Here is a 26,634-nt window from a genome sequence, read left to right as displayed (position 1 = left end):
AGACAAGGAAATTCCACAGTGTACCTTGGTAAACAATCCCTGTGTGTAATCCTGACCTATCAGAGGTTCATGGGTTCTTTTGTTTTGTCCTCTTTTGTTTTTGATAACTCTAGGCATGTAATGAAAGTGTCCATGGTCTTTTCTTGGGTGATAACTCTGACTGAGCTTCCTCTCTTTTGGGGCTGTCAGATTTATTCATTTTTTTTAACTAGCATCAGGAATTGATGTTAATTTCTCTGGTTGTTGGTTTTCAAAAATTTTAACTAATCTGTCCAATTGCAAACACTATCTTTTGACCATTTGGGAGGAAGTATGATTATCAATTATAATAAAATAATTGGTGCTTTAGAAATCGTGAAGTGAAGAAAGGTTGCATGTTTTTAAAAAGACAATCACTTTTAATATGGAAAAAAAAAGGGTTTCTCGTGTCTTGTAACTTAAGACCTGTTTAATTTTCATGATCTTTGGACAAAAGGAGGAAATGTGGTGAGGCAGCCGATATTTGGAGTTGAAATACTGGTTGGATTGGGTGTTGAAGCACATGTGAATATGTGAGCAATTGAATCTGTATTACTATTTGGATATTTAATTGTAAAGTAAGATGTTGGGTCCTTGCAAGTTGAAATTAACTGGAATGTTTTTATTTTTAAGGTTGGGCGGTTTGAGATTAACCTTATCAGTCCAGACACTAAATCAGTTGTGCTTGAAAAGAATTTTAAAGATATCTCTTCTTGTTCTCAGGTATGTATTAAAGTACATCTTATGTTTGATTAAGCCAACTTAATCTTGTTTTTATTTAAAAAAAAATTTATTATTTTTTAAATAAAAAAAATTTTTTTTTAATGTTTATTTTGTGAGAGAGAGAGATAGAGCACAAGCAGGGGAGGGGCAGAGAGAGAGGGAGACACAGAATCTGAAGCAGGCTCCAGTCTCTGAGCTGTCAGCACAGAGCCTGACGTGGGGCTTGAACCCACAAACCGTGAGATCATGACCTGAGCCAAAGTCTGGCACTTAACCAACTGAGCCACCCAGGCGCCCCACTTAACCATCCAATAACTAGATTTAGACTCCTTCAAATTTTACTGGGTTTTTTTTGGAATTTTAATTTTTTAAGTGGATTTGTCTTAAATAAGAGCTCTTGTGTTTGTGTCTCTGCTGATAACAAAATCCTGTCCAGGTCCCTCAGTATATTAATAGTTGGTCCTCATTTTTGTCACCACTTTCTCCTTGTAATGTCACTTCATCAGATACCTTCCTCTGGTGGAATTTTTGTGGTGGAGAGTTCTTTTGGACATACCTTCACAGTTAGTGTTCCTCAGAGTCTCGGGCAGTGGGACTTGTGGGTATCACTGAGTCATGTTTGCTCTTTATATCCTAGTAGGTAGTAAAAGGAGAACTAGTACTTTCAACTTCTTTTAATGTAAATGCTAAAGTTGGAAAAACAACGTTTTGGTATATTTTTGTTCTTTGTTTATTTTTAGGTCACAAACTGTGTATTTGAATGTTTTGAAACTATTGACACAGCTAAATGTGTGCAAGGTCATAGTAGGCCTACACCAGTGTCCACAGTAATAATTTACAATGTCTGTCTGAAAGTTAGAGCTTCCTAAATATATTGTAAACACAGAAAGAGTTTTTGAAGATGTTGGAGTGGAGAGAGTATCTAAACCTAAACATGGGAAGGTTAATAATGCAAGGATGCCTCAGTGGAGGCCTCTGGAATAGAAAAGGATTAACTTCTCTCCTAGTGGGGTGACTTAGGTGCACCTTTAGGGACCTAGATCTTGCCAAGGTCCTTTTCTGTATTTTAATGTTGAAAAATCAAGACTACCAAAAAAACAAAACAAAACAAAACAAAAAAACCCCAAACACACAAGACTACCCATTTATTTTTATTTTATTTTAATTTTTATTTTAGAGAGTGTGTGAGCAGGGGCGAGGGGCAGAGGAAGAGAGACTCTCTGAGACACTCAGTGCAGAGCCCTATGTGGGGCTCCATCCCACAACCCAACCCTAGGACCGTGATCTGAGCTGAAATCAAGAGTCAGACGCTCAAACCGACTGAGCTATGAAGGCACCCTGGGACTTCCTATTTATTTTTAAATTTCAGAGTTAGCATTGCCATAGGTATGATAGTTAGACATTCTTCCTTTCAAAAATGACAAGCTTTTGTACATCTTGTTAATTATTCACCCTGGCCTCAGCTAATGCAGTTTTGCTTCTAATATTCTAATATTTGTTATATTACATGGTGACATAAAATAATGTCATGAAGGTAAAAACTTTCTACTTTAATAACAGAGAGAGAGAGAGGCAGCATCTTTATAGGAATGATAAATGGTAATTTTCTAAATTCTACTTAAAGGACCAAAAATGTGGTAGAAAGATTATATTCACTTTAACTGAAAAAAACAAAAAAAAAGTTTATTTATTTATTTAGAGCAAGAGCATGAGCAGGGGAGGGGCAGAAAGAGAGGTAGAGAGAGAATCCCACGTGGGCTCTGCACCGTCAGCACAGGGCCTGATCCAGGGCTTGAACCCATGATCCACAAGATCATGACCTGGGCCAGAATCAAGAGTCAGATGCTCAACTGGCCGAGCCACCCAGGCACCCCTGAAAAAAATAGTTATTAAGTCTTGTAATTACCTGCCTACTGGAGAGTCCCTGCAAGATCATAAACTTTGTGAGGGCAGGTGTCTTATTTTGTGGTGTCTCATTCTGTAAGGCATCAGAATAAAATGTTAAGATATAGCTTAATAGTTAAGTGTTCAATAAATGTTGAATGAGCATTTCTACATGTGGGACCTTGTGGCGAGTATAGAGGAAGAAGTGATGTACAAACCAGTATACTTTCTGCCCCCCAGAACACCAACAGTCATTCTAAAAAGCTATGCCTCTCACCTGACCAGTCCTCAGACCTCCCAGTAAGAAAACTAGCAATGATCATTGAACATCCAAAGTGGGAGGGGGGGGGGGGTGGCGGGGGTGTGTAAAAACAAAAGAAAAAAACCCCAACCAAACCAAATATATAAAACTAGCAGTCCAAACATGATTTTTGCTTTTCCCCCTCTTTTTCTAGAGCAAGCTTTGTTTTCTAACCTTCTGGTGCAGAAAAAGAATTAAACATTGGTGGAAAGGCCTTTGATGAGAATAATTGTCAAGTTAACCTCTGCTCCTCACTGAGTGCCCTGCTCTTATTACTTCTCTCCACACTGAACTGAACTGATACAATGTGGCCACATTCAGCAACAGACCTGCTTTTTAACACATGCACACCTACAAACAGTTTCTTTGTGCAAATCTATAGGACTGTGTCCCTGGCAAGCATAGGGAAGAAGGGAGTGGCTTTTCTTTTCTGGAGACATTGCCACTGCTTAAAGTCTCCCTAAGTTAATGAGGTGCTATGAATTTTTCCCATTTAGTACTAAGCTAGTAAAAGATATTTTTTAATCTCTAAGGAGTTGTGCCAGATGGAGCTTACTTTTACCTCATAAATTGTAACCTCATTCCTCCTTATTGACTTTTTTCTTTGGTCAGAATTGATTTCCCTTATTCATATCCATTGGATAGACTGAGCATATTACAAGATACGTAATAGAGGTTACCGTTTATCAAAGTTATGTGCTGGTGACTATTATAGATAATTCTTAGTTGTAAATTTTGAAAATTGCTGGCATAGGTACCATTACTACTACTATTTTATAATGAGAAATGGAGCCTTAGAGATCATTATTAGAAACCCAGCACAATGTCTCATATCTTGTAGATGGGTTGAAGTAAGAATGAAGCACAAATCTGTCTGACTCCAAAGCCTATTTTCTTTTCACTGGGATTTAGGTGATTGCACGACAACTTTAAATTTTTTGTCTACCTGGCTTTTTAGAGTACTGTGCTTGCTATTAAAATAACAAGGTGCTGTCTCCTAATTGGTTATGTATGGATTCAGCCTGGCTGAAATTGACAGATGATTCACGATTTTTTTTATTAAGCATAACTGAGGTTATTTAGCCTGCATTCAGAAAGTACAGTGACTTTTAATTTGGATAATTGATACCTGCAGTAATTTCATTAATATATTATTTTTCTAACCGTTGTGGCTCCTTGAATATCTATGCATATAGACAGGTATTCTAGTATTTTCAGTGCACACTTTGGGGAATTGCATGCCATTTAATTAGGGCATTGTTAGCTGTAGTGTTTCTGATTCTTAGCTTCATATAGACAAGAACAGGGCTTCTGATAAACTATCAGACTGTTCGTTCCACGAAGACCAATAAATTGAAAACTCCATTACTTGCAAACACCGAGTAGCAGTTTTATTACAAGAGACAATGAATCACGCCATCATAGTTTTCTTCCTGTGGCCAGAGTCACAGCGTGCAGGAGTGTTTGTCTGAAACAAAGCAATCTGAATTGGTCTCTCCCTTTATTTTATGTGTCAAAAGACCACCACACAAATGTCATTATGTCCCCTATCCCAGGGTTGAGAAGGAGTAATTCATGGAAGCGTGAAAGCATAGAATTGATGATAATTTCCATAGTGTTGATTAAATGGACATATTCCAATGAATGCTGTACTTTTTTCCCCAACTGTAGGGTATAAAGCATGTTGATCACTTTGGCTTTATCTGTCGGGAGTCACCGGAGCCTGGGCTGAGCCAGTATATCTGTTATGTGTTCCAGTGTGCCAGTGAATCCCTGGTAAGTGGTTGATCGTTGTCCGCTAGCTCCTGCCCACTCCGGCTACCAGGGTGCACCCAAGCCTCACGCAGCTGCCACCAGTGGAAAAGAAGAGGGCATCTAGAGACAGGTCTCTGCTGTTTAAAGCAGCACAATAGTAGAAAGACAAAAACATAGTGTCACGGTAATTTTTAAGCCTAGATGCCTTCTGGAGTTGAACAAATCCAGTCATGTGACCAGGAGTATTTGTACAAGGTAGGAAAACACTAATAACAGGAAAAGAGCTGTTCTTTTTCCCATTGCTCAGATAAGACGAAAAGGAAGACCACGGATCTCTTATTCTCTGAATTATTATAACATCTCAGAGGAGGTAATGCTTACATCAGCAGAGAAGGATTTGGCTTTCTTTCTTAATTAGCGACTGTTCTCATTTTTTAAAAACTTTATTTCTTATGGTCTTATTTTAGCCTTTATTTTCTTTCTTTGGAATTTAAAAGTTGATTCTTCTTTCCAACACCCTCCCCTCACTCCCTCTACCTACCCCTTCATGGGGGCAGCTGGAGCTGAAGAAATATTTAAGGCAAACTTAGAAATGCATGTGAGCAACTAAAAATATTTTGATATTTTTCCCCTAACATTTTTTGCTTTTTCTTCCACTTTTATGATCTCTCCTAACCATCTTAACACAAACCTTTAGCTCTGTCACCATACTTTGAAGAAAAATATGTCTGTAGGTATATAGTCTGCCTGCAAGCATTTCTCCTGGGGAAACACACACCTCTTAGATGTACACAACAAGACAGACAGCATTCTCCTCATTTCTTTGGTGCACATTGCCAGCATTTCTGCTCAACTCTGGCCTCCCATACTCCCCATATAGACACTGAGAGTAGGAAAAATGAAGAAATGGGAGTGAATTGGTACAAAGGCACTTTCTTTCTTTTTTCTTTTTTTTTTTTTTTTTTTGAGTTTTGTTTATTTATTTTGAGAGAGAGAGAGCGCGAGCAGAAGAGGAGCAGAGAGAGAGGGAGAGAGAATTCCGAGCAGGTTCTGCTCAGTGCTGGCTGCACGTGGGGCTCGATCCCACGACCGTGAGATCGCAACCATGAGATCACGACCTGAGTCCATATGGTATCAAGAATCTGGGGATCAGCTGCGTCAGCCACCCGGGTGCTCCAACAAAGGCGCTTTCTGCCTGGGGCCCTCTGGGATCTCAACCTGTTTCCCTGGGGAATAGAGTACTCCCATCACTAACAATTTCTTCCTCAAGAGAGTCCCATTTACATTTTGTTCTCATGCTAGATAATTAACCATGCCCAGAAAAACTCCCCATGTTGAGATCCAGGTGACCACTGTGTAATGGGTCCAGTTCAGGATTGGAGATAGAAATTTGAGAGTTGCCATCATATAAATGATAGTTGAAGGCGTGGGAGCAGATGAGGACAGGGAAAGAGAAAGAGAAAGCCAAAGAGAACAGTGACACAGAACTGGAAAGTGCCAGCCAGGTAAGCATTAGGTAGAAAATAAGGCCAGGAGAATATGCCGTCCTGCTCCCTGCTCACCCCTCCCTCCCTCCTTCCATGGTTCCTCTTCCTTGCTGAGGCTGAGTCTTGCACCATGTCGGGGATCCCTTACTCTTCTGCCTTTCCAAAACCTGTGCTGTGTTCCGTGTTTTATTTTAGCAGCTCCATTTACCCAGCTTCTGAATTTAGATATCATAAGGCATTCTCCTTCACCTTCTGTATCCCCTTGTTCACCAAATCCTGTTAAGGTAAAGGTAGAAAAGTCCCTTATCCATTTCTCCTCCTTTCCCTCTCTGCCTGCTACCTGAGTCTGGGCATTCCTCTTCCTTGCTTAGGCCATCATCACTCTAGGGTCCTAACTAGTCTCCCTGCCGCTCACTGGCTTAATATGTCATCTGTCCACTTTGTGCATCATGCTCTAGGTTTTTTTTCTCACAAAACTTCCAGGAACCAGATTATGCCTCCTTGTTAAAAGACAGGCTCTAGATTGTCTGGCATGGCAAAAGGGCCTTCCTCTTTCCCTGGTCCCCACTGGGTTGCCTCTCCCTTTCATGACCGTATTCTCACATGGCCCGAGCTGGTCTCTGGGCCAGACAGCAGAGGCTGGTGTGATGATTGGTGTGAGGTTGCTTTCATGTGGTTTGGGACACATGGGATCAAGATGTTCAGTGAGTGGCTGGAGCCCACACAAGTACAGCTGACGTTCTGAGGTCACTGTTGGCTGCGCAGAGTGAGGAGTCTGCTGTGTGAGAAGAAGCCACAGCCAGGGCTCACACTTTTATATTGTCAGGAGGGAGGGTGACCTGGTGAGTCTCCAGGGTCTGTGCTGCTTCCGAACAGGGAGACTGTGCCATTCTTTCATTACCTGTTTTCACATTCTCTTTACTTCTTCATTGGATGTGACCCCAGCCAGGCCTTGCTTTACTGTCACTTACATCCCCTTCTTCTTTTCAGCTTTGTATTTGTGTACATCCTAGTGAAGCTTTTTCGGATGGCTTTTTTTTTTTTTTAAGGAATTGACTTCTTTTAGTTGCTTTATTGCCAGTGCTCTTGCGACACATTGTTTATAGGTCCCTAACAGTTCCTATCAATGCCCACTCTTACTTGTTCACATAACTTTCTAGTCCACTAGATTGTTACTCATACAAGGCCAAGACCACCCTCATTCTTGTTGTATCCCCCCGCGTTTCTAGACTAGAGTATCAGGTGGTCTTTCAGTGTATTCTGAGTGAGTGTGTGACTCTTATTTCAGACATTTTCTAGGTGCCAGTTAATCTGATTACTAGTTTACCTGCACTGAAAGGAAAACTACATGAAACCTTATTCTCAATCTCTTGTACAGGTTTGGTTTTGTTTATAGATTTTAGTATTTTTGTTTTGTCCTCATACATGTGTTTGAAACAGGGAGTTAAGAGTAGAAAGTCTGAGAATGTGCTGAATTTTCCACCTGAGGAAGCTCTGTGACTAAGGCCACAGCCCAGACTGGCTGAGAATGTCTTCCTCTTACACCGAAGCTGTGTCCAAATCTCCATTTGGGCATTGCTATTCCTTAGAACAGGGCTTTGCCGGAATCTTTTAAAACTTGTTGAGTCTAATTTTATCAGTGGCATCTTAACTGAAATGTGGGGCATCAGAACTCCAAGCTAGAAGAAAAACTAAATGAGATTTCCTGTATTAAATGAGGATAGTTCAAGCAGCTGGTATATAGAACAAAACAGTTAATTAAATATTATAGTCTAAGCAGTGTTACGATTGATGTGGCTTGGCAGTTGTGTAAGACAAAGTATTGCAAAACCACACATACTGAGTTATCTTCTCTGAGTACAAAGAATACACAGCTCACATTTTCTTTTCTTTTTTTGTAGCAGTTGCTGTGAATTGATAAACAATGTAGTGGTTCTCATGACTCCTGGGGTTTTTCACCCCAAGTTTAGATGCTCAGTATGCCTTTCGTCCTTTGTAAATTAGCGGTAGGCAGGTGGCTTCATCTTGTTTGACTAAGACCATGAGATTGATGGAAAACACCACTTTTGCGGTCTCCAAATTAGTCTAATAGGCCTGGAAAAAAATGGAAGTTCCTACCTATAGACCAAGGAAAAGTAAAACCCCACAGATGCAGACAACAGTATCCAGGAAAAGTATGGGGGAAAAAAAAGGCTCATGCTCCCAAGACCCAGAATTTGTATGGAGTTTAATAGTTTACATTTTCCAGAGAATTGAATTAGGTAATCCTGTGAAGTCCTTACACGTTCTGTGATTCTTACATTGATTCTTAAATGCTATGGAATACCTAAGTTTGGTGCATAAATGTTTATGGGCATTATCTTCATTATGGATTTATCCTTGTTAAGTCCTTTACTTTTAACCTCTTAACATGACCTATGATATTTTTGTTGTTATGTCTAGACTAAAACAATTAAGTTATTCATACTGCACTTGTTTGAACTTTTAGTTGCTCTGATTCCATGATAGAATTTATAGGCCATCTAAAAAAATGATGGATCTAAACAAGCAAAACATTTAAAATTTTAGAAGTCCGATAAAGTTTTTAGTAGTATTTGTGGCTGGAAGAAATTGGTAGCCACATATTAGATACCATTGAAATGGGCTTTTGTTTCATCTAGAAATAAAGAAGAAAATGTGAAAGTTCAGTATTTCCATTGGAGGCCCTTTACAAAGCAGTATTAATAATTACACACAATAATTCCACATGAAAGCTAAGCAGAGGATTCATCCTTTTGGTGCCTTTAATAAATGAGAAACAAGAAAATAAAAACAAACATGTTCTCAAGTCATTGAAGTTGCTTTTGAATACACAACAAGGCAAATGAAATAAAACTGCAAAGGCATTAAACATGTGGTGCTTTTGTTTTCAAGAGTGAGAAATTTTTATTTTTTAGTTATGGTGTAAGAGAGCAGACGTTATGAATAATTCATTATTTATGGAACAGTGTGAAATTATTCACAAGCCTTTAAAAAATTGGTCACATAGTCAACTTAAGAACGACTGGTTGCTCAGTGTTTGGATCTCTCCTTTTAGTAATATTAGAGGAATAAAGTTATTTCGTTGCAGGTTCTTCATACACTCGAATGCAGAAGTAGATGAAATCCTTTCTATAATAGCTTCTTCTTAAACCAGGCTGAAGGGGGAGGGGAAAAAGAGACTTGGGTTTTCAATAGCCAAGCTGCCTCTGGTGAGGACCTTGGTACCTCACAGCTTCATATGGAGGTTTTAGACTTTGATCAGGGTACAGTATATGGGGAAACCACAACTCACATTGATGATTACATCAACAGGGGAGACGGAGCCTGAGGTCAGTGTAGCAGTGGTCGAGGATGACCCCAAAGAAGCAACCAGTAGGCTAGAATGCTAGATTTACACTTCTTGACTGAGTCATTGGAAAGGCTGGGGGGAAACCGGCTCGAGGTTTTGAAACTGCTGACCTGGTGGTGAGACCCAGCTGTTCACTAACATGATGTCAGAACTTCTTAGTGTCATAAATCAGAAGTGAAATGATAATAAATTAGCAGACACAGAGCAAGCTTCACAGACTTCCCTTGACCTGATTTAAATTGAACTTGTTTTCCCCCAGAACTTTGCTTAAACCCATGTTTTATTTGTTTTTACACTAAAAATGATCCAGAAGGATGAAGTAAATAGGATACCTATTACCAGAAGTGAACATTTAACCTCTTTTGTTGCTCCCTATGGATTGCAGACAAAACTTCCCAAGGAGTCTGTTATACTACTTAATTAAAGAAAGATCTGATTGACTGTCAGTGACGGTGGAGCCCTCAGTGGAATTCAAAAATAGCATTCGAGTCATTAGTGTGCTACACCTTCACATGGCCTCACTTTATCCAGCTTCAATGATAGGATAATTGAAGGTCTAAGGTTACACTTGATATTTTCTCTCTACTAGCTCTGTAGTCATCAAATTCCCTCATTTATTATTTAGTCAAGCATCCACAACGTCTCACGTGGCCGTTGGACTTTCAATGTGTGACCGTGAAAGCAAACTTTTAGAGACCTGAGTTCTGTTTCTTCCTGTAGGTGGATGAGGTAATGCTGACTCTGAAGCAGGCTTTCAGCACAGCAGCTGCCCTGCAGAGTGCCAAGACCCAGATCAAGCTGTGCGAGGCCTGCCCCATGCACTCTCTGCATAAGCTCTGTGAGAGGGTTGAAGGTACAGTATAACTTGGCCCCGGGGCAAAAGCAGATTTGCTCTGGCATTTGGGAAAGTGAGAAAGTCACTCCTGTCATTGAATCGTTCTTTGTTTCCAAGTGAAATCAGAGCCCAAAGAGTCCTTTCTCATGTCCAGTCAGATTTGTGTGAGCAGTCTCTCTCCTAGGCGCCTGGCATTTCCCCCCACCCCCTCTTTCGTTCTCTTTTTAATTTTTTATTTTTTTTCTGAAGGCAGACTCGAGGAAGGGAGTTGGATTTCTCACAATTCTTAAGACTGCTGTGGACTTAGTGGGAACTGCCCAAATATTTGTCGAATGAGGGAAGAGAGGCAAAGGCATCCCAGAATGTCGACTGTTTATAGAAGTCTCTTTTTATTCCCCTCTCACTTGATGATATGTTCTTTTCCCTAAAAGTATAGAACTGGAATGAACCTTGCATGGTTTTTGAGGGACATTTGAAGATGACATGGATAATGTGATATCATAAAGCAGGTTTTTTAAAAAAAAGTGTACTCAGGAAGGGGGAGGGGAAATGAGGGAGAGGTGACTCTGTGACTCACATCCCCTTTCTCCTCAGTATCTCTTACTAACAACAACAACAAAAAAACGGTTGAAAACAACTTCACAAGAGAAGAAATGCAAGTCAGTAAACCCTTGTTAAGCATCTGCTATGTGCCAGGCAATGTGCTAGGCACCGGGGATACAGAAATGACTGAGATGCGGCCTGTGCCTTCAGGAGCTTACAATCTAGAGTGGAAGACAGGCATGTGAGTCAGTGAATGCAGTTTGGCATGAGAGGTATTATGATAGATGGGGAGAACGCAAGCTCCAGAGCCCGGCAGAGAATGGTCTAGTCATTGTAAATGCAAATTGTGATTTCTGCTCAGTAGACAGCAAGATTATAGGCACATGGCAAAATTGATGATGAACATCAGTGTTGATTGAATATACATTCAGCTGTGTGATCAAGGACTATTTAAATGTAATATTCAGATTTTAAAATGTAGAGTATACCAAATGCACATTATTTTCACATTTGTACCGTTACAAAAATGGAGTATTCTTTGGTGTATAGTAAAGAGAACATTATAAATTTCTGGAGGAAAGGCTGAATTGCTCAGGAAGAAGTGTTGGATCATTTTGCTATCCAAAGAGAGAAATATTCCTTCCACTTATCTTACTCAAAATACATTATAGATGGATCAAACTCCTCAATGTAAACAAAATATTAAAATCATTAAAATAAAATAAGAATGTTCTTGTGTCCTTAAACAAGAAAGCCTGTATTAAGATACAAAAATGCAGTAACTGTTAAAAGAAAACATTGATAGATTTGACCTCATAAGGATTTACATTTTTACATATCAACTACTTATTTGAAAGCTAAATAATAAATAAGAGGGGGCTCCTGGGTGGCTCAGTCCGTTGAAAGTCTGACTTCGGCTCAGGTCACGATCTCACAGCTTGTGAGTTCAAGCCCCATGTCGGGCTGTATGCTGACAGCTCGGAGCCTGGAGCCTGCTTTGGTTTGTGTGTCTCCCTCTCTCTCTGCCCCTAATCCACTCGCATTCTGTCTCTGTCTCTCCCTCTCCCAAAAATAAATAAACATTAAAAAAAAAAAAGAAGAATAAACAAGAGGTAAGGAGATAGCAGATTGGTAATCAGAATTTATAAGAACACTTACTGTGTGAAAGAGAAAGATAAAACTACCAGTAGGCAATGACACAATTCATATTAAAAAACACTTGTGTAAAGAGGAAATTAAAAGGTCCAATAATAAAAATGAGAAGATTCTCAGCCTTATTAGATGTCAGACACATGAAAATGGAAAAAACAGTAAGATACTCATCAGATTAACTGTTGGTGAAATTGTGGGGATATTGATACATTTATGTGACGCTGAATGTCATATAAATTGGTGTAGCCATTTTGGGGGACAGTTGATAGAAATGTATTAACCTAAAATTGCCCACCAGTTCCTTGTCTTGATAAGAGAAACTCTTAGATGGGTTCAGAAGGTGACATTTTCAAGGTTGTATTGTTTTTAAATAAGGGGAAATTGTAAACAACCCAAATGTGTATCAATAGCATAACTGCAATATGTTCATACAATGAATTAATAGGAATGAATTTCAACTGTATATCAACTTGGATACATTTTTAAATTATATAATTGAGTGAAAATATAATTTGCTGAATAACACATACACTTTGCTTTATCTGGAAAAATACATAATATCCTATATTTCTTTTTTTTAATTTATTTTTTAAATTTATATCCAAGTTAGTTAGCGTATAGTGCAACAATGATTTCAGGAGTAGATTCCTTGGTGCCCCTTACCCATTTAGCCCATCCCTCCTCTCACAACCCCTCCAGTAACCCTGTGTTTGTTCTCCATGTTTAAGAGTCTCTTATATTTTGTCCCCCTCCCTGTTTTTATGTTATTTTTGCTTCTCTTCCCTTATGTTCATCTGTTTTGTCTCTTAAAGTCCTCATATGAGTGAAGTCATATGATATTTGTCTTTCTCTGACTAATTTCGCTTAGCATAATACCCTCTAGTTGCATCCACATAGTTGCAAATGGCAAGATTTCATTCTTTTTGATTGTCAAATAATACTCCATTGTGTTTGTGTGTGTATATATATATATATATATATATATGTATACAGACCACATCTTCTTTATCCATTCATCCATTCATCCATCGATGGACATTTGGGCTCTTGCCATACATTGGCTATTGTTGACAGTGCTGCTATAAACATTGGGATGCATGTGCCCCTTCGAAACAGCATACCTGTATCCCTTGGATAAATACCTAGTAATGCAATTGCTGGATCGTAGGGTAGTTCTATTTTTAATTTTTTGAGGAACGTCCATACTGTTTTCCAGAATGGCTACACCAGTTTACATTCCCACCAGCAGTGCAAAAGAGATCCTCTTTGCATCCTCGCCAACATCTGTTGTTGCCTGAGTTGTTAATGTTAGCCATTCTGACAGGTGTGAGGTGGTATCTCATTGTGGTTTTGATTTGTATTTCCCTGATGAGTGATGCTGAGCATTTTTTCATGTGTTGGTTGGCCATCTGGATGTCTTCTTTGAGGAAGTGTCTATTCATGTCTTTTGCCCATTTCTTCACTGGATTATTTGTTTTTTTGGGTTTGGAGTTTGATAAGTTCTCTATAGATTTTGGATATTAACTCTTTATCTGGTATGTCATTTGCAAATATCTTTCTCCCATTCCATCGGTTGGTTGCCTTTTAGTTTTGCTGATTGTTTCTTTCGCTGCGCAGAAGCTTTTTATTTTGATGAGGTCTCAATAGTTCATTTTTCCTATATTTCTTTTTTAAAGAACTTTTAATTTGGTGTACTTTTAGATTAATAGGACAGTTGCAGAGAGTTTCCAAATGTTCACCCCTATCCTTTCCAATTGTTAACATCTTCTATAGCCCGGTGCAATGTTTAGCATAGGAAATTAACATTGGTACAATATTATTATCCAAACTAAACATTTAATTTGATCCTTCACCAGTGTTTTCATTCATGTCCTTTTCATTCCAGGATCCCAGTCAGGATTCTACCTTATATGTAGTGGTGACTTCACCCTCCTCCTCAGTCTCCTTGTCTTCTGTGACCTTGACATTCCCAAAAGCATCACTCCATTACTTTGCTGGTTGTCCCTTGGTTCAGCCTGTTTGATATCTTCTCAATTTTGTAATGAGGGCACTCCTCCCTAGCAAGAGCACTGTAGAAATGGTGCAGCCTCCTTCTCAGTGCATCCTGTCATGAGACTCATGATGTTGAGGAGTTTATTACTGGTCATGCTGGCCTTATCACCTGCTCAAGGTGCTCTCAGCAATTTTCCACCATAAAAGTACTATTCTTCACCCTGGAGCCAACAAATATTTTAGGGAAGATACTTTGAATCTGTACAAATCTCTTATGCCTTTGCTCACTGATTCTAGTATCTATCAAAGGCAAATTTATCACTATCTATAATGTTCTAGTATTTTAAAAATGTGGAATTTATACTACTTGGGTAATAAAATATAAAGCAAATACAAACAGTGTTATCTCACTCAGAGGAAAATAACTCTTTTCTCTTTAAAAAAAATTTATAAAACCAAAAACGTTTTCGTGGAAAAATGTTTTGTCCAAGGACTTGATATAAATTATGTGTAAGAGTATGGTAGATATAAAAATAACATGATATACAGAGGTAAACAATTTCTTGGTAAAATACTAACACTAAAAATGTCACTAAATACTATTGGTATTCTTGAAATTTTGTTCTGTGAAACAAGACCTGCATGATGAGGAGAGATTCTGTTTGTGCTGGAGCTCTGCCTTTTAATATTATTAATATTAAATTAATATTATGTTATGTTGGGTTACTTGGGTGGCTCAGTGGGTTAAGCGTCCTGCTCTTGATTTCGGTTCAGGTCATGATTTCACCTTCATGAGATCAAGCCCTGTGCCAGGCTCTGCTCTGGGCATGGAGCCTTCTTAAGATTCTCTCTCTCCCCATCCTTCTGACCCTCTGCTCTCTCTCTCTCTCTAAAACAATTTTTTTTTTTGGTCATGTTTAAGCTTAGAGATTTTGGCCAAGGCTAGTGTTCACCCACGAGTTTCTGTGGTGTCAAAGTTTGTTAGTATACTAAACGGTACCTGGTTATGCTGTTGATTTGGTATCATTTCAAAACTTGTTGTTAATAATTCTGACTCCAGGGGGTGCCTGGGTGGCTCAGCTGGTTAAACGTCTGACTTTGGCTTAGGTCATGATCTCATGATTTGTCCATTCGAGCCCCGCATCAGGCTCTGTGCTGGCAGCTGGAAGCTTCAGATTCTGTGTCTCCCTCTCTCTCTGCCCCTCCCTCACTTGTGTTCTGTCTGTCTCTCTCAAAAATAATAAATAAACATTAAAAAGGTTAAAAAAATAATTCTGACTTCAGGATACTGACAGGGGTCTGTTGATTTAGGTAAGGTTTCCATCTAGCTTTAATCATTTCATGGTAGGTTTCCAAGGTTTGTTATGGGTGGGAACACATTTCCTTGAGAACATTTAGCTTCAGAGCCTGCTAAAGGGACAGTCTGTAATGCATTATATATACATTTTGATGTATATATACATCAGCTACTGTGTTTAATACTTGTCTCCATCATTTTCCATAGGTCTCTACCCTCCACGAGCCAAGCTGGTAATACAGAGGCATCTCTCTTCACTGACAGATAATGAGCAGGCAGACATCTTTGAGCGCGTCCAGGTAACATAATTTATAGTTCTCACAAATAAGATTTAAGAAATGAGAATTGGATCCTGTTTTTATAAGTGTTTTTTTTTTTTTCGCTTCTCTCTCTGAAGTTAAAGATATATATTCTCTTGAACTGTATATGATAGTAATGAGAATGCCCCTGTTACTTTTGCTTCTAAGGGCAGTGAAACACTTAGCGTTATTTATGTCTGTCTGCCAGACACATAAAACCAAGAGGGAATACAATAAGATGAGAGAAGCTGTGTTGCCATCATGTGCTCTTGGTTTGTCTGTTGGACAGAAAATGAAGCCAGTCAGCGACCAGGAAGAGAATGAACTTGTGATTTTACATTTGAGGCAGCTGTGTGAGGCCAAGCAGAGGACACACATTCACATTGGAGAAGGCCCATCGGTGAGATGTTTTCTTTTCCTGGACCTACTTTTGTTTTGTTTATGTATTTACTCAAAATATCACAGAAGATGTGAAAGGAGTTTCTTTGTGTTCTTATCGTTAGGGCTAAAGTCCTATCAGATTTATTTTTCAGCTATTTATGGGAGGTTTTAACATTGAGATAAAATAATGGTGAGTTTTAAAATGTGAAAAAAAGGATTAATGTTATAAAAACAGTAATAGTAAGTGTTCATGATTTAGAATGAACATGCAGTTTTAGTTATATTAACCCATTTTATTTCAAATTCATATGAACATTTTATTTCGTTAAAAGTTTACACAGGCTTGAAGGGTAAATAGCAAATACCCAAAGAAGCAGTAGTATTTTGGAAACACCCCTTTTAGCTGCAAAGGAAGATATGGTATTTTTGTGCATGTGGTGGAGAATGTGTTTCCAGTTGCATGTAAATAAAGCAAGACACCAATAACGTATGTAGGGAGACGATGACATATTTACTTAGTAACACTAATTCAGATTAGTCTGTATTTCACTCTATTCAGAACAAATCACATATCACTTTATTAGTGATTCCTGAATTGTATGCATTGAATAGTCTCTTCGAGAGAACCTTCTATGAGCTAAGCTGTGTGATAATGGTGAACAAAAAAGAGATGAATGAATCTTCCTTGGAAAGAGCTCAAATATTGGAAAGGGGAATGCAGACAGATAAATGGACACATAGAATAGAGGTAACAAAGTGGCTTTTTAAAAGAAGTGCAGTGAGCTCAAAAATAGCTATGTTTTTGCTTTAGAGCCAGAATGGAGAGTAAGGAAAGAGGGAAGAATTAAATAATTCAAGAAGAAGAAATTTGGGGGAGGCTGAAGTTTTAGGGGAGATGGTTTGTTCATTGAAAAATTCGAGGGAGTGTTTTTAAAGGAAGGGACATTGAGCACAAAGTTTTGCGGTAGCTGTGAGCACGACATACTTCATGCAGGCCTTCAACATACTTAATGGATTTTTAGGATGTACCTGGGGATTGATGGGGAAATAATGGCTAGAAGGATAGGCAGCAGTGAGATGATGAAGAGCCTTAAGTGCTCAGCCTGACTTTGTCATTGAAAGGTTTCAAGTAAGAGTGTGAGATCAGGTTTGTAATTTAAAGAGATAATTCTGCTGTTATAGTGATGGTTGACTTGTGGGACAGGTTGATGGGTGAGGAGGTTGACAGTGTTAGGACTGAAGTCACATTCTCAAATCCGGAGAATTTTATAATAGAATATGCAAGAAGTAACTCATTTAGTTATTGCACAAACTGTTATCAAGTTGCGTACTAGGTACTAGGCAATGGGGTTGAATAATGACAGCTCTTTTCTGCCATCTAACTGTTGAGGAGGAGAAACTGACATGTAATCAAATAAAGTAAAATATGGAGATATACGGCAGGATTGGGACAATGATATAAGCATGTACCAGAGAGGGACAACACCTATACAAAAATAGATTGAGTGATTCTGTCTTTAAGAATTTATTTTGGGGGTGCCTGCGTGGCACAGTCGATTAAGTGTCCAACTCTTGATCTCAGCTTGGGTCATGAGCTCATAGTTTGTGAGTTCAAGCCCTGCATCAGGCTCTTGGTGGATGATGCGGAGCCTGCTTGGGAGTCTGTCTCTCCTTCTCTCTGCCCCTCCCCCACTTTTGCGCATGGTCTCTCTCTCTCTCTCTCTCTCTCTCTCTCTCTCTCTCTTTCTCAAAATAAATAAGTGAACTTAAAAAAAATAATTTATTTTGTCTTGGAGAGAAGCTGAGCTAGAGCACTACTGGAGATATGGGAAAGGGAATGAGGCAAGAACCATTTAGGAGGCGTGATCATTGGGACGTGGTGACTGGGAACATGTGTCAAGGAAGGGAAAGGGGATTGCTAGTAGAGGCCACACAGTTGCAGATTTGGGGGAACTGTATGAAACTAGAACATGTAGAAAGAAAACAAGAGTGGGGAAAGGGATGGAAATAAGAAATAAGAGTTCAATTTTAGAAATGTGTTTGAGATTTAATTAGAAAAATGGATTTGGTGCCCACAGAGGAATTTGAGTTCATGGTGTAAATATGGAAGACACTGGGCTCTGGCATAGACTTGAAATCGAAGGCGGAGGTACCGAGGGACACCTGCATGTCAGGCAATGAGGGAATTAAAATGGTGCCAGTGAAAAAGACAGAAAGAGAATGAATGAGATTTGCCATGGTGGGTGACCAAGGTAGGAGAAAAGTTCAAGTTAGAAGATCAGCCATGTCCAGTGATATAGGAAGGTCAAGAAACATAAAGTCTTGGGATTTTAGTAAGTTCTCCCTCACTTTCTCTCTTCCCCCCACCCTTCCTTTCTTCTTTCCATTTATTTACCTGGTATTTACTGAGCATCTACGGTGTCAAGCATCGTGCTAAGCACCATTACAATTTCTCTATTTTAGTCATGTTCTTTGCCTGAAAGCCTGACAAGAATGCCCTCCTAATCCTTTATATACACCCCAGCCCAGTCCAGCTCACATCCGTATCCATGGCTTTCCTTCCTTTCTTGAGGGGGATCGTATATATATTTTTTTAATCAGTAACTTCTTAACCCCATGGAGCCAATTCTAATGACTGTGCTGAATTTTCCTGTCTGGTCTTTCATTCTCTGATTTCCCTGTCCTTCCCATGATTTTTGAATATTGCTTTCCAATAAATCTTTCCCCCAGACATTACTTTGTGATGCCCCTCTGCTTATAAAATCTGATCCGTGATTCCTCCCATTCAAGGTTTCATATCCAGCCTCACTTTTCCAAGTTAACCTTCCACTACTTTCTTTTGTTTTAACCAAACACCTGCACTGTCTCACTGCCCCATGGGCATTGGTCTTTATGATTTTGCTGTCATCCCCAGTGCCAGGACCATCTTCATTCCCTTTTTTTTCTGCCTGTCTGAATCTTGCCTATCTTTTTATTCCTGACCACTGAGACCCACAACCAATCTTTTGATTCCTGAGACCCACAACCAGTCTTCACACTTCCAGATTTGATACATGTTGTTTTGTGTTGCTGTTTAATGTGAATACATTTCTTTCTCAAACAAATAATAAAGTTTCTTTCTTGGAAATTTTCTACCACTAGGAACCATAGTAGCTTTTTAGTGCACTAGGATAAAATAGAGAATCTAATATAGTGGACATATTGTAGATTCTGATACAGTTTGTAGTATCTATGAGTATTTGTTGATCTGAAAGAAATGACCCACTCACAAATGAAAATGGGATTTTAACAGAGGCATCAGCAGAATTCAGTTTCACTAGATGCTTTGTTCTTTGAAACTTTTTTTCTATGTTTTCCTTCATAATTTGGGTATAAAATATGTGGCTTGAAGAGGGATGGTTATAGTTGTTAGTCAAAATGGCAGTAAAAATTGACGTGTCAAGTTTAAATTTTTGTTAAATGCAGCAGGAATATATTAGCAGAAAGGAAAGGCATAAAGGAGAGATCTTCTGTGTTTTTTTATTACTTGCAATATTAAAAAGTAACCCCCTGTCCTTACAATCTGTATGCTCACAGTGTGGGACCTAAATTATTACTCCTTAATAGAACTCCAGAAGAATTCTTATGGTTTTTAATGGCTTAGTCAAGCCTGTATTTAAAGGCTCATTTAACCCTGAATGTTTCCAAACTAAAATTTATCTGTTTTTCTTTCTATAGACAATTTCAAATAGTACCATCCCGGAAAATGCAACAAGCAGTGGAAGGTTCAAACTTGACATTCTGAAAAATAAAGCTAAGAGATCTTTAACTAGCTCCCTGGAAAATATCTTCTCAAGGGTAAGATTAAACAGAGACTCTTAATTAGATATTGATGTCTGTGTTTACTAACTGCTTTACTTCATTCTCAACTGTCTCACCACAGAATATTTCCTTTCAAAAAAAACAAACCACAAAGATCGCTTTAACATAGTTAAATTATTTAAAGTAATCTCATGATTTATTCTGGTGCTTCTAATATCTAAGTTTGAGCAAGAGATTTAGTAGTAGAAATATATATAAATATGTAAATATATGTATATATATACATATATATATGGGGAAATCTATATATATACATATATATATATGGGAACTCAAAATACTTCATTTTGCTATTATTAGGAGCTGACAGGAAATGCTGAAAACAGTGTAAATTAATAGAAATCTACATATTCCATTTAATAAATTTGTATATTTTATTTTAAAATCAAAGTGATTTCTCTTCCCTTCCATTATTCTCTTCCTGAATGGTTCAGTCCAAAACTGTCAGATGAAATCAGGCAAGGTAGAGGTGTTAGGGCTGGAGGGTGGGAGAGTTACAGTGGCTCAGAGCAGAGAGATAGAGCCTGTGGGGTGCTGTGTGTGGGATGGCCCAATGCAACCTGTGAAAACCAGAGTGTGGTGAGGAGTGTGTCAACTTAAGAGGGTAACCTGGTTCAGGAAGTCTGAGCCTTAGCCGATGAGGAGGCCAGTCCTGCATAGGGATGGCCCAGTGCAGGATGTCAGAGTGAGAGTGAGTGGAGGGGAGAAGGCATTCAAGGTGCTGCTATGAGGAGTTAGAGTCTGAGCAGGGTGGGGATGGCCTCTGTGGGTGGGCGTGGCACCCCTGATATGGGGTGTTGGAACCTGAGTAGGATGAGGAGAGTGTCTGTGAGGTGTCAGTTGTGGAGATTTTAACACACAGGGGACTGGTCAAATATGTAAACGTATTAAGGATTTAGTAAAAGGAAATTACAAATATGAAAAGGGAAGAAATTAGAATAAATCCCATGTTGTTGGATTCAACTCAGAGGTAACAGTGTGGAATCCTGGTTATCTATCTATATATTTTTGAATACTAGAGTTTTATGTATAATATGTAATGCATGTATATGTATTAACACGTGTGTGTGTGTGTGTGTGTGTGTGTGTGTAAATCTGTATGTGGTCCCTGGCTCTGTCCACTGATAGGAGCTGGGAACAGCTTTTCTGCAAATAACAGAGAATAAATTAAGCCTGCTTGGGTGACACCAAGCACCCAAGGTTTGGTTTCTGCATATCATTCTACAAGAGGGAACTGGGATCCTGGGAGAAATGGCTGATTCCAGGACTTCAAAAGGAAGTAGACGATAAACAGAGCATGTTGGTATTTTAGATAATAAGGGAATGCTCAAAGAAAGATGGTGGTATGTCATAAAAACCTTGAGGGGCATCTGAATGGCTCAGTCGGTTAAGCGTCCGACCTGATTTCAGCTCAGTTTATGATCTCATGGTACGTGGGTTTGAGCCCCAGATCATGCTCTGCGCCGACAGTGTGGATCCTGCTTGGGATTCTCTCTCTCCCCTTCTCTGCCCCTCCCCTGTCAGCTCTCTCTCAAAAATAAATAAACACATTTTTAAAAAAGTTTTAAAAAGGCCTTGAAGGGCTCCCACACTTGACATCTGAGGCAATATAAACGTCAAAATAAATGATAGCCAAGGATTGTAACCTGTTGCATGAAGTAGGAAACGACGAGCCCACTCTGATAGGAAACATAAATGAGTACCTTGGACGTTGATCATGATCAGGGTATTTACTGGATTTAATTAATACTTTTTAATAACAAAGAGGAGAGTAGTAACTTCACAGTGGAGAAGACTGGCAGACACCACCTCAGTCAAGTGACCCAAGGGAACGTCGTCAGCAATGAGACAAATTGAAATCTTGTGCAACTTGATACAGAGAGTACAGAACTTCTGTGGTACTCCTGCCAAAGGAGCAGTACCTGAATCTAATCATGAGGTAGAATCAACAAACCCAAATTGAGGGACGGTCTACAAAATCACTAGCCTGTTGTCGTCAAAAGTATTAGGGTCAGGAAAGTGAGGTGCAGGGGAGCATTAGGACATAGTACCTTCTGATGTAGGGTGTTCTTGTTCTTTCTTCTTTGCCTGAACTCAAAATACTTTATAAATATTTCTCTTAATTAAAGTGATCAGCTACCAACCCTATTATCAGCAGAAGACACAATGTAGGAAAAGGGTATTCTACAAGATTCATCAGAAGTGTGTTAAGGCACCATTTCATAAAATTGTCCTATCTTTTTCTTGTTCCTTGTTACTTGTGTTCCTTGTTACTTGTGTTCCTTCTTTCTCTCTCCTTCCTTTTCTCACTCCCTCCTGCCCTCCTCCCCTCCTCCCCTCCTCCCCGCCCTCCTTCTCCTATCTCCCATTGTATTTAGTGAGAATTTTAGTAGAAAGGCCATTTAAGTAGGTGGTCTGGGGACCTGAATTCAAGACCTGGCCCTAGTAGGTTTTATATGTATGATCCCGGACAAATTATTTTCTTCTAAGCCAGTTTCCCCATTTGTGAAATGGGCATCCTGATACTGTGCCTATCTCACATCAGTACGAGGATGAAATGTCACTATGTTGGGAAAGTATCACAGTGTAGATAGGAGATGGTCCAGACAGTGGGAAGCTCTGAAACCCTTGTCATTTTTGGAATGACCCGAGGGTGCTTAGAGTATTACTCTCCTCATCCCCATTTAGTACTTTGGCGTCTGCACAGCACTTGCACGGCTGACTTTGAAGTGCCACATACATAGCCTTGAGTGGCTGCAACAACTCTGTCGGCAAGGGCACACACAGCCCATCTATTTTGGTCGAGGCGGATGGTGTAGCTTTTGTGCCCCACAGTGCTGCCAAGTGCCATAAATTATGTGACCCAACAAGATCTTGCTTGCACCATGTGCAGCAGAATGGACTTAAGGGGAAGGTTGGCAGCTATCCGTGGTGTGTTAAAGGTTACTCAGAAGAGGGGTTTTGTGTACCTCTAAAACTGATCAGTGTATCATTTTCATTCTGAGTTATATGGTAGAAAATTGGCACTCCAGCCACAGATTTTGGCTCATAATTGCTGCCATTTTTAAATGTGAAGACAGTTGATTTAACTAACTATAGCTGTTTATGAAATAGGATATGTTTTTAAAATGCTCAGAAGCTCAGCTCATTAACAATTAAAAAGTGGGTCCAGGGGAAGAGGCGTGCCACATGTATTACCAAATCATCAGACAGTTAAACTGGAAAAGCTGTCTGCTCAGAGGTGAAAAGACAGAGTCCTGTATTCTGGGTATTTGTTGCTTTTTCATTAGTTGAAGTTTTATAGAAGGGAAATATTCACTAATGTGTTTATGTATAGATAAATGTTTCCAAAAGAGGAACATTTATCAATATAAAGTATGCATCATTGGAAAAGAGTTCTCATTTTATGCTTCCCTCAGAGTACTATCCATTGTCCTTCCTTGTTGAAATGTGTGAATTAATGACCACGATAGAGCATAATTTTATTTATTTATTTATTTATTTATTTATTTATTTATTTTAAAATTATTTATTTTTGAGATAGAGAGAAAGAGAGCGATAGGGGGCAAGTGTGTGCGTACAAACAGAGGAGGGGCAGAGAGGGGGAGAGAGAGACAGAGAATCCCAGGTAAGATCTGCACTGTCAGCACAGAGCCTGACACAGGGCTCAAACTCATGAACCGTGAGATCATGACCTGAGCCGGAATCACGAGCTTGATACTTAACCAGCGGAGCCACCCACGTGCCCCTAGAGTATAATTTTAAAGTAAATTTGTTTTTCTTTGTGTCCGCAGACACACACACACACACACACACACACACACAAAACACATGGATAAAACACTGCTCTGACTAAAATGTGTGATTTAAGTGCTTTTCTAATAATGGAAATGACTTGATTTCTGTCTGACCAGTCTCCTTATTGTGACCAAATAACCTGTTTAAGATAAGCAGGGAGGTTGGCCTGGAAATAGCAGCTAAAAAATAATGGGAAAAACAACCTGGTCCTCACAATAGTTTCCTCTTGGCCACGCACATGAACCAAACCATTGATCCGCCACAAATATAGTTTATTACTGGAAGTGTCTGTTGTTAGGCATAGAACTGAAGAACTGAAAGAACCTTGATCAGGTTCTTTGCAGGACATTTGAAAAATTACCAGTGTAGGCTGCTTAGTTTTATTAGCAATTCCACTTTTCACCAAGTTCTGTTTACAGGAGATAACAGTGAATATGAGCTCAAGAGTTCCACTGCTAAGTTGAAATTCTTGGGTTCAAATTGCTGCCCAGTCCTTGAACTAGCAGTGTAAACTTTGGCAACGTAATCAGAACTTCAGTCTCCTTAACTGTAAAGTTGAGCTAAGTAACTATATCCACCTTGGAGACTCTGTGAGGATTAAATGAGATAATGCACTATAAAATGCTCAACATAGTATATAGAAGGTGATAGGTACTCACTGATATTTTATGTGGCCATCAGTTTTACTGTTGATATGATTGTTATTTAGGTGCCAACAGAAATAGAAAACTATAATTGATATACGTAGATAAGAATAAGTATTGTTTCTATGAAACCAGGTGTAGGATACCATACATATAAATGAGTCAGTTGAGAGAGAACAAGAGTCACCTGAGTGAACAATTGAATCAGCAGCCAGTTGGGTGAACAAGAAAGAACTGTTAAAACTTTCTGGTAGTAGACATCCAAAGAAAAATTCAACAGAAGTCTGGGAAGCTAGAGTTGGAAAACTTTTCCAAGAAACTCTGTTTCTTGGAAATGGAGAATAGGAGGACAAGGTGAAAAAAGGATCAGTCTGAAGATCCAAACGCCGAGTGGTAGGAGTTACAGAACGAGAAAATACCCCAGTCTCCCTTTCTCAGAAGGCACCTGGAGTATGCACTCCACCAAAATGAGGAAGTAAAAAAGAGGAAGACATAAGATCACAGACACATTTCAACATCGGGTAGTATTAAAAGAAATGTCTAGGTTGATAGTAAAGGAAAATACTGGCAAGTCTAAATTGCAACCTGTCCAGAGTAAGGTAAAAAGGCAGAGGTTTCTATAATGGGTAGCTCAAAGAGAAAGAAAAAAAATGGCAGTTGATGGATTATGTGATGTTTGGCCATACTGAGTTCTGTTGTTGACTTTCATGATAAACTAGTAACTGCTGAGGCACTTGTTGACTACATGAAAAACAGATTGTACAAGATAGTAGTTGTAATCACAGTAGAATATGTAATAGATGAGATGATCTCTTCAGTTCCTCTTTCTTAGATCATCTATGAAATCCAGACCAAACAACTACAGAAAAACAAAACAAAAACAAAAAACAAAGAAACCCCACAAAAACCAGTTCACCTGTCTTGAAGCAGACTGACGGATAGTCTAGCATTTCTAGAGAGAAATGTTTTATTGACGCAGTTTTCATATGGAAGAATGAATGAAGCTGAATCTATACATTTTATGATGCAGTTGTTTGTAATTTGCATTCCTTAGCTCATTTTTTTAAGAGAAAGAGGGAGAGAGAATCCCAAGCAGGCCCCACACCGTTAGTGCAGAGTCCGATGCGGGGTTTGAACCCATGAACCGTGAGATCATGACCCGAGCTGAAATCAAGAGTTGGACAGTTAGCCAACTGAGCCACCAGGCAGCCCTCAAATGGAGTTTTTAAAAACTGGTTTATTATAATCCTATAATGTGAACTATGTTGTTTGTAATCTAGGTGTTGTGGAGGTTGGATGTTTTGAAACTTTTTTTTTAATGTTTATTTTTGAAAGAGAGAGCTAGGGAGGGGGGAGGGGCAGAAAGAGAGGGAGACAGAGGATGTGAAGCAGGCTCCATGCTGACAGCAGAGAGCCTGATGTGGGGCTTGAACTCACAAACCATGGGATCATGACCTGAGTAGAAGTCAGATGTTTAACCGATTGAGCCACCTAGGCGCAACACCAACTCCCCCCCCCCCCTTTTTTTTTTTTCACCTTTTTCTTTATAACTGTTGTGGTTTGTTGTGTTCTGCCTTCCACGGTTATGTTTATCTGTATGAGACATAAAGTGAATGGGGCTGTCTCTGATCTTATGGGGTTTTCCTGATCTTATGGATGAAGAATGTTTAACCTTGTAACCAGAGTAACTTTAAAAACCTTGATCAGAGTATCTAGTTATCCAATGACTGATTTAGAAGCAGTGCAAATAGGTTGTGTATAAGTTCTGTTTACTGTGCAGGCAAGGCTGTTAATACTGCCAATGAATCTGAGCGAAACACAAAAGGATCAGTTTAATGCTAGTATAAAGAAGCAACTGCCTTTTATGGTTTTTAAAGTAAAAATTCAAACTGCATGAACAACTGAATTTTATTCTCTTCACTCAGGGAGCTAACAGAATGAGAGGCCGGCTTGGAAGTATGGATAGCTTTGAACGGTCCAACAGTCTTGCTTCAGAGAAGGTATCTCGTCTGAGCTCCTGTTTTTACTGCTGATTGCAACTTGGCAAAAACCAGCGCTGATATGGCAGTATCGCTTAGTTGTTTTGTGATGAGTCGTTTGTGACTTTAACAAATGTTATTGTTACAATTAAATTTAAAATATTAGATTAATGTTAAAATAAGTGAAAAATACTGTTATTTAAAGTAAGAAGGTTATGGATATTATTACGTTGCTCTCTTCCACTGCAGCTTTCTCATGTTAGCGCAGAACACCTATTCCAGGCTAATGGTGCTCTGTCAGGCTCTTTGCTGTTT

General features: G+C 39.1%; 1 protein-coding gene across 10 annotated transcripts in view; it reads left to right on the top strand.

Moving 5' to 3' along the window:
- Positions 1-26,634, top strand: part of TBC1D4 (TBC1 domain family member 4) — a 190,509-nt gene that overhangs the window by 125,934 nt on the left and 37,941 nt on the right. For all 10 annotated transcript variants that reach the window (XM_045054508.1, XM_045054507.1, XM_045054504.1 and 7 more), the window contains exons 3-9: positions 652-741; positions 4,598-4,702; positions 10,259-10,391; positions 15,565-15,656; positions 15,946-16,056; positions 19,755-19,874; positions 26,266-26,340. In XM_045054508.1, coding sequence (XP_044910443.1) covers positions 652-741; positions 4,598-4,702; positions 10,259-10,391; positions 15,565-15,656; positions 15,946-16,056; positions 19,755-19,874; positions 26,266-26,340 — 726 coding nt within the window. The remainder of the gene's footprint in view (positions 1-651; positions 742-4,597; positions 4,703-10,258; positions 10,392-15,564; positions 15,657-15,945; positions 16,057-19,754; positions 19,875-26,265; positions 26,341-26,634) is intronic.

Source organism: Felis catus, chromosome A1 (genome assembly GCF_018350175.1).
Source record: "Felis catus isolate Fca126 chromosome A1, F.catus_Fca126_mat1.0, whole genome shotgun sequence".
NCBI classification, from domain to species: domain Eukaryota; kingdom Metazoa; phylum Chordata; class Mammalia; order Carnivora; family Felidae; genus Felis; species Felis catus.
Note: the sequence above shows the minus strand (reverse complement) of the source record. Positions and strands in the feature narration are given on the sequence as shown.